General features: G+C 57.6%; 1 protein-coding gene and 1 long non-coding RNA gene across 2 annotated transcripts in view; one reads left to right on the top strand and one right to left on the bottom strand.

The window, feature by feature from the left end:
* Positions 1-8,505, top strand: part of DENND3 (DENN/MADD domain containing 3) — a 36,648-nt gene that overhangs the window by 12,471 nt on the left and 15,672 nt on the right. Inside the window, exons 5-10 of the mRNA XM_014549016.1 lie at positions 867-1,049; positions 2,783-2,902; positions 3,670-3,888; positions 4,685-4,791; positions 6,243-6,398; positions 7,209-7,444. Coding sequence (XP_014404502.1) covers positions 867-1,049; positions 2,783-2,902; positions 3,670-3,888; positions 4,685-4,791; positions 6,243-6,398; positions 7,209-7,444 — 1,021 coding nt within the window. The remainder of the gene's footprint in view (positions 1-866; positions 1,050-2,782; positions 2,903-3,669; positions 3,889-4,684; positions 4,792-6,242; positions 6,399-7,208; positions 7,445-8,505) is intronic.
* On the bottom strand, positions 5,305-5,866 carry LOC106728084. Its single transcript, XR_001364332.1, has 3 exons — positions 5,857-5,866; positions 5,657-5,679; positions 5,305-5,321 (listed from the first exon to the last, which is right to left on the bottom strand). It is a non-coding gene; the product is annotated as an uncharacterized LOC106728084 (long non-coding RNA).

Genomic DNA, 8,505 nt, shown 5'->3' with positions numbered 1-8,505 from the left:
CTGACCCGGGCAGGCTCGGGAGCGCGTGTGGGAACCCCGATCCGGGCGAGGCTAGCCTGGGGCCGAGGGACAGGGAGGGGAGGTGGGGCACTGTCGGAAGTCATGATACTGGGATCCGAGAAAGGGACGTGAATCAGGAAAACGCCTTCCCTGGCTATTGGAGAAAATTAGCGGCTGCTGTCAGTTCTGATTTTTGTTTGCATTTTATTTTCATTAATTTATTTTTTAAAATATATTTTTATTGATTTCAGAGAGGAAGGGAGAGAGAGAGAGAGAGAGAGAGAGAGAGAGAAACATCAATGATGAGAATCATGGATCGGCTGCCTCCTGCACTCCCCACACTGGGGATCGAGCCCACAACCCAGGCATGTGCCCAGTAACCTCCTGGGTCATAGGTTGACGCTCACCCACTGAGCCACACCCGCCGGCCGGGCTTTGTTGGCATTTTGACAGTTTCCCTTTGGGGTAGAAGAGCTGACTTAACGCTGATGCTGAGTTGGAAGCGGGAGGACACAGAAGGTCCGGGAAACCGGAGAGCACTGCATTGGCCCGATCCACCGCCTCGAGGGGGTGTGGCCGCGAGGACCCTGCGGGCAGCCCTGCCGCCGAGCTCCGCTCTTGGAATTGGGGTGGTGATCGCAGACGGAGCGGAAGGCGTGGGCAGCGAGAGCCACGTGCGCAGGCCCCGCGTCCCGCTGATTCCGCTGGCGGACAGTCCATCGGGACTCACCTGGATCGGGCTGAGCCAGAATCCTCTCCGGCAAACGAGCCGTGTCCGTCCTCAAGTCCCAGCACCCAGTTGTAGTTTGTAAACTGGCCGTCTCCGGACACGGGGGAGGGGGGGGGGGGGGGGGGGGGGAACCCAGCCTGCATTTATGGCCACGGGCGTCACACAGGCTGTGGGACAGAGAGCTGACTGTTTCTTTTTAAATTTCAGTTTGCTGACTCACCTGAAGCTCTGCAAGGATTTCGAAGTTGACAATCACATCAAAGATTTTGCTGCAAAAGTCTCTCTGATCCCCAGCCCCCCACCGGGACCGCTGCACTTGGTAATCTCTCCTGTTTCTCTGCAAACAGAGACGGTAACATGATGAAGACGCCTCAGTGTTTTTCCTAAAACATTTCCTGAGTTTTCACGTTGGTTCTCGAGTTCCTGACACGCCTTTTACACACTAGCCCTAAAGGTCAAATCACTGAAAGTAGAAATTTATTTTCTAAAAGTTTAGCAATGACGCTTTGTTCTCGCGTCCGGCAAGTAGGTCTCGAGCTCCGCGGATTGGCCCTGGTGAGTGGGTGTGGAGCTGGTCATCGGCCACCTGGGGAGTTAACCCACCAGTTCATTACTCCCTACGCAGAAATCACGTAGCATTTACTTAAATTACAAATTTCCCACTTGTTTCTCTAGAATATCAGGCAATATATTTAACTAGTTAATGTTTTTTCCTGTCTGGTGTGAATTTTTATATTTAGTTAGTTAGTTAATGAACAACCATTTCCCAAACTGGGTTCCATGGAACCCCCCCCCCCCAAGCTGTTTTTGGCTGTTTCGTGACAGGAGGATTTCAGGGTTCAGGAGGGTTCGGGACAGGCAGACCACACTCTGTCTTTGTTGAGTAACAGCTCAGACTGCACGTGATGCAACCTGTGTGATTCAGCGGTTTTCAGGCTGATGTAGCTGTGAGATGCTTCCTTTTAATAAACAAAACCAAACCCAGAAAACCAGGCCCGTTAAATACGCGCTAGCAGCTGCAGGGACTGCGTGTCCGTGTCGCTCTCCTAGTCCCTCGGCAACGCCGCACACGTCTTGGTCCTTTACATTTTGGTTCTTGCCATTTGAGAATGTGTTGCGTGTATCCTGAGTCACGTGATTAGGAACCTCGTGCGTCTTTGTAACACGGCCCTGAGCCCAGCCTCTGCTAGGGAGGAAGTCCTACCGACGCATCGAGCGGAGCCAGGGCGGCAGGCCTCGGCCTCGGCTCTGCCCCAGACCCTGCAGGGACCCGCGTGGGGACGTGCTGGCGGACACTCTCTCTGTCGGGGGGCAGTTGGCACTTGTGTACTGTGCAGCGACGTTCTTGCTCTGAACTCTGCAAGGACTCACAGAGGACCTGCTGCCGCAGATCTGAGCGCTCCTCCGTTCTCTCCCCCAGGACCTGGCTCATACGTAGGGCATCCCGTTCTGCTCCTCTGTGGGCTCCAGGGCCGGGCGGGCACCCAGTGGGCACCCTGCGAGCACCCAGCATTCCCCGAGCGCCTCCCATGTCGTGTGGCTGATTCTGGGGACCCCGAGTGGAGGGGGCCGTAGCTTCCTCCTGGTCCCACGGTGTCCTTAAACATACGACAGGCGTTCTGTGAATACGCAATTTAAAGCGTTATTCTAAAATATTTAGAAAAATGAAGTCTTTTAAAAAATTGTTTAAATGACACGTCTTTAAGGAACTTTGACCATTAAATACTAAGAGAAGACGTCCGCTGTAACTGCGAATGATGACGACTAGCTCAGGGTCATTTGAAGGCGATTGATGTAGGATCGGTGTTGGTTCTGCTAACGAATTCTAGAGTTTGAGGAAGTCTGGCCGAGAAAACCGTGAGGGCCGGTCTCTGCGGCCCCTGAGCGCCAGTCCTGTGTGTCTCCGGACTGAGGTTCTGTGCCCCACAGGGTGGCCGCACGAGTCTTCTCAGTGTCCCCCGACTCCAGTGCTCTCTGAGCCCAAACCGTGGGTGTGGGTGCGTTCCCGCCTCCGCCGGGCGGCTCTGCGCTAACACGGACGCGTCCCTGCAGATCTTCAACTTGAAGCCGCTGCAGATCGTGTTCCCCTCGCGCGTGGACCCCGAGAGCCCCGTCATCGACCTGGACCTCCACCTGCCGCTGCTGTGCTTCCGGCCCGAAAAGGTGCTGCAGGTGCGCGCCCCCCACACCCGGGCGCGTCCGCCCCTCGGCCTCACGGGCATCAGAGCTACTGTTGTATCAGAGAGGATTCGAACGCCAGCGTCTCCCACAACATAAGACCCATGTACTCCAAGTGTTAATTTCCTTTTTTAGAGAGAGTGGAAGGGAGGGGGGGGAGAAGAGAGAGAGAAACATCGATGTGAGAGAGACACATTGATTGGCTACCTCCTGCACTGGCCCTGACCGGCCGGGGATGGGGTCTGCAGCCCAGGTACGTGCCCTTGACCAGGAGTTGAACCCACGACCCCTTGGTGCTCAGACCAGTGCTCTAACTATTGAGCACACTGGCCAGGGCTCAGAATGTTAAATTTTTTAAAAATATATTTTTGTTGATTTCAGAGAGGAAGGGAGAGGAAGAGAGAGATGGAAACATCAGTGATGAGAGAGAATCATGGACTGGCTGCCTCCTGCATGTCCTCTGTTGGGGATCGAGCCTGCAACCCAGGCCTGTGCCCTGATTGGGAATCAAACCGGTGACCTCTTGGTTCCTGGGTCAATGCTCAACCGCTGAGCCACACCCGGCCGGGTAAATGTTAATTTTTTTGTTTAAAAATTTTAGCATTCACTGCTGTGCACACTATTTACAAATTGCTGCTTTTTGGGGGAATCCCGGTGGCTTTTGTTTCGGCAAGTGGAGCAGGGAAACCCGGGCAGAAGCGGCACCCGGGTTCCGGCTTGGCTGGGGGCTCACGGCGTCCGCGGCCGGTCGGTCCCCGCAGATCCTGGCGAGCCTGCTGACGGAGCAGCGGCTGGTCTTCTTCTCGGCGAGCTGGGCGCTGCTGACGCTGGTGGCCGAGTGCTTCCTGGCCTACCTGCACCCCCTGCGCTGGCAGCACACGCTGGTGCCCATCCTGTCGGGGCAGATGCTGGACTTCCTCATGGCGCCCACCGCCTTCCTCATGGGCTGCCACCTCAGCCACTTGGAAGAAGTCAGCAAGGTCAGGTACCGGCGGGGTCCCTGCCCTCACCTTCTGGCGAGGGCGCCGGGCGGTGACCTGCAGATTCCGGCACATTCCGGGCCGCTGACGCGGGGCCTCTGGTGTGTGGTTGTGTGTTTTGTCGCAGATAAGACCTCACAAGGAGGCCGGGCACATATTTTAAAAATCCCAAGTGTGTGCGGTCACCGCGCCGGGGCCCTGCCCAGGCCGGGTCCTTGCAGGCGCAGAGCAGGCGGGGCAGCCGGACAGACACGTCGGGCGTTGAATGTTGGTGATGCTCTCGCTGGAGTTCTGGAAGGTTCTCTCCAGGCTCCTCGAAGGAGCGCTGCGGTGTTTGTACCCGGGCAGGCGGAAGCCCGGCGACGTGCACTGAGGTCCTGGCTCAGACACAGGCCGTTAGCTCGTCAGCATCACTCAGGTGTTGACCCACTTTTGGTCGAGATCACATAAGGCTCTGTGTCTATGTGAGGTTTTTAAAAAATATATTTTTATTGATTTTAGAGAGGAAGGGAGAGGGAGAGAAAGGGGCATAAATGATGAGAGAGAATCATGGATGGGCTGCCTCCTGCACGCCCCACACTGGGGATCGAGCCCACAACCTGGCATGTGCCCTGACGGGGAATTGAACCATGACCTCCTGGTTCATAGGTCGACGACGCTCACCCACTGAGCCACCCGGCCGGGCCGAATCGGGTAGTTTAATGATGAGGACACTGCCTCTGTGTGTGCACGTGCATTCTTGTGTTCTCACAGCCACATGCAGATTCTCACCTCGGCCTTGACGCCTGTTCCACAGGAAGCGGACGGTTTGGTTCTGATCAACATCGATAGTGGGAGCGTCACCTGCTCGGGCAGCGACGTCCCCGACATCCCCCTGCTGGTGGCCCAGACCTTCATTCAGAGGTAACCGTGGGAGCTGCGCGTGGGCAGACTTCTCACTGGCCCGTGTTGAGTACCTTTTCAGTCTGATATTATTGACAGACTAGAGGCCCGATGCATGAAATCCATGCAAGAGTAGCCCTCCCAGCCCCGGCTTCGTCCGGAAGGCGGAAGGGTGTCTAGACGGTCATTCCGCTGTTCGGCCGTTCGGTCGATTTGCATATTATGCTTTTATTATCATAGATATTTCATGTGTCTATAGTTTGGAAATTATTTGTGAATTTTTAAAAATAAAAGTCAATTGTCTTTATTCTGATCTACCCTACGTATCAGTATGGTCTTGAGGGATCTGGGGATGGTCATGGCTCCCAGGAATCCTACCTCTCTTCTTGCCCAGGACCCTGTGCCTGTGACCTTTGCAGTTCCTTCTGTCCATCACCCTTCCATCCACCTGTCCATCCATCCCTCCATCCACCTGTCCCTCCATCCACCTGTCCTTCCATCCCTCCATCCACCTGTCCATCATCCCTCCATCCACCTGTCCCTCCATCCACCTGTCCATCATCCCTCCATCCACCTGTCTATCCATCCATCCACCCGTCCATCCATCCCTCCGTCCACCTGTCCATCATCCCTCCATCCACCTGTCTATCCATCCATCCACCCGTCCATCCATCCCTCCGTCCACCTGTCCATCATCCCTCCATCCACCTGTCTATCCATCCATCCACCCGTCCATCCATCCCTCCGTCCACCTGTCCATCATCCCTCCATCCACCTGTCTATCCATCCATCCACCCGTCCATCCATCCCTCCGTCCACCTGTCCATCATCCCTCCATCCACCTGTCTATCCATCCATCCACCCGTCCATCCATCCCTCCGTCCACCTGTCCATCATCCCTCCATCCACCTGTCTTCCATCCCTCCATCCACCTGTCCTTCCATCCCTCCATCCACCTGTCCATCCATCCCTCCATCCACCTGTCCCTCCATCCACCTGTCCATCATCCCTCCATCCACCTGTCTATCCATCCATCCACCCGTCCATCCATCCCTCCGTCCACCTGTCCATCATCCCTCCATCTACCTGTCCCTCCATCCCTCCGTCCACCTGTCCCCCATGGCCGTCCCCTCCAGGCCAGGGGGTGACAGGGGAGGTTTGGCGCCTCTGAGCGCGCCGGGCAGGCGTGGTGTGCAGTCAGGCCCTCGCTGGAGGCCTGGCCGTCCTGCGGGGGGGAGTGTGTGCCTTGCCGGGCAGAGCATGGGGAACGTAATGACTCTTGGATCAACATGTGGTGGGGGAAGTCAGGCCCGTGAGTTCTGCACTGAGGGGCTGGCTGTGGGAGGGGACTAACTTGTGGGGTGTATGTGTATCGTGTCCCCCTGCCTGGTTATTGGGTGCCCTGAGCCCTGGCCTTCCGGAGCCTTCTCCCCACCCAGTGGGAGCACAGGTGACACGTCCCTGCCCTCCAGGGTCCAGAGCCTCCAGCTGCACCACGACCTGGACCTCGCCCAACGGGGCGCCAGCACCGACGTGAACGAGGGGCGAGCCCGCAGGTGGGCCTGGCAGCAGAGGCTCAACCACCAGATCCAGCAGCTCACCCTGCAGCTGCTCGTCGGCATCTTCAGGTACCGCCCCTCCCGGCAGGGGTGCGGGGCGCGGGGCACCTCCCCCGGGGTTCAGAGCAGAGCCTGCCACGGGCTCACCACCTGCAACTCAGTTGGTTTTTTTAATAATTTCCTTTTTTTTCTTCTTAAAATATATCTTTATTGATTCCAGAGAAGGAGGGAGAGGGAGAGAGAGAGAAACATCAATAACGAACGAGAGAGTATCATCAATCGGCTGCTCTCTGTGCCAGACTTTTGTCATCTGCCCTACGGAATGCTAACAGGACCTACTGTGCAGCTGTTCTGAGCACTCAGCAAGTTGCCTGGTACAAAGCACTATAGGAGTGTCTATGTTTTTAAAGTCATGAACATCCTTATTACTTTTTATTTCTATTCATTCTTTTTTTTTAAAATATATATATATTTTATTGATTTTTTATGGAGAGGAAGGGAGAAGGATAGAGAGTTAGAAACATCGATGAGAGAGAAACATCGACCAGCCGCCTCCTGCACACTCCCCACTGGGGATGCGCCCGCAACCAAGGTACATGCCCTTGACCGGAATCGAACCTGGGACCCCCCAGTCCGCAGGCCGACGCTCTATCCACTGAGCCAAACCGGTCAGGGCTGGTCTCAGTTTCTTTTGCGTGAACCACGGTTGATTGTGTATCATCCTTTCTGTGAGGGGCCGGGCCTGAGGCCGCCCTGGTTGCAGGGAAAGCTGTGCTAGACGTAGTTTTACCCCAAACCGCTCGTTCCGGGGTCAGGACACCCTCCCGGACGACCGTGTGCCGCCCTGCTCCTCCTGACGTGCGTCCCGTGTCCTGCCAGGGAGGTGAAGAACCACCTGAACTACGAGCACCGCGTGTTTAACAGCGACGAGTTCCTCAAAACCCGCGCCCCCGGGGACCAGCGCTTCTACAAGCAGGTGCGGGGCCTTGGGGGTGGCGCCCCACGCACTGCCCGCGGCAGCCTCCGGGGTCTCCAGCGTCGGCTCTCACCCCCGAACGCTTATTCCAGCCGGCGTGCTGCCAGCCAGGAGTGGACTGAACACACGCCCACGTTACGTGTCCTGATCTTTTAAAAAATATGTTTTTATTGATATTTAGAGAGAGAAGGAGACGGAGAGAGAGAAACATCCATGATGAGAGAGAATCACCGATCGGCCGCCTCCTGCACGCCCCGCTCTGGGGATCAAGCCCACAACCCGGGCCTGTGCCCTGACCGGGAATCGAACCCTGACCTCCTGGTCCAAAGGTTGATGCTCAACCACTGAGCCACACCAGCTGGGCCGACTTTTGACACATGTGCCCACCTGGGCAACCCCCTCCTCGGTCTGGATGGAGACCGTCCCATCGTCCCAGTCCCCCCTCCCCCAGCCCAGTCCGCGGGCCGCGGGGTCACCGCGGGTTTCACTGGGTGAGGTCACCGCCTGTGCCCGGTGGTCCTTGCTCTTTCCCCAGCAGAACCCGGTCAGGGCCCGCCCTTCCTCTCTCTGCTGGGGACGGGCATCTGGCTGGCTCCGTTCTTGTCTGTTAGGAGAAGTAGCGTTTTGGGGTTCCTCTGGCAGCTCTGCCCCAGGCAGGTCTGCAGACCTCTTTCAGGGGAGGTGACCCCCGCGTGTCCCCCTCCTTGTGGGCGGCGCCATGGCCGTCCGGTCCCCCAGTGTCCTCCCCTGGCGGCCCCGCCCGCCCTTCATCCTCCTGCTGAACATGGGGTTAGCCAGCTCGCTCCTCTCTGAGCCCCAATCCTCCTGCGTGTCCCCCCCCCTCGACCGGGGCAGCGGAGGGCAGGTCACCGTGGAAACAGCCCGGCTGTGGCTGTGGGAGGCTCACCGTTGCGTGGGTCGTGGGAGCTCAGGGCAGGCGTCCGAGCCAACAGGGGGCAGGCAGGGTGCTGCCTGAGGCCGGGAGGGGTTCGGGGGGAGCCTCGGTCCCTCCCAGATCGGTGCCAGGCCTTGGAGACGGGGCCGGGCTGTTGTGGGGCCGTGGCTGGGCTTCTGCGCTTCCTGGTGACTTTTCAGATGCACGAAGGGGCGCGTACTTTCCATCGCTGGCCAGGGAGGCGCGGGGAGTGTGAGGTGGTTGTGATGAGTTAGGAGACCGGGAGCCGGTGCGGGAGGCCGGGG

Source organism: Myotis brandtii, unplaced genomic scaffold, assembly GCF_000412655.1.
Source record: "Myotis brandtii unplaced genomic scaffold, ASM41265v1 scaffold532, whole genome shotgun sequence".
Taxonomy (NCBI): domain Eukaryota; kingdom Metazoa; phylum Chordata; class Mammalia; order Chiroptera; family Vespertilionidae; genus Myotis; species Myotis brandtii.
Note: the sequence above shows the minus strand (reverse complement) of the source record. Positions and strands in the feature narration are given on the sequence as shown.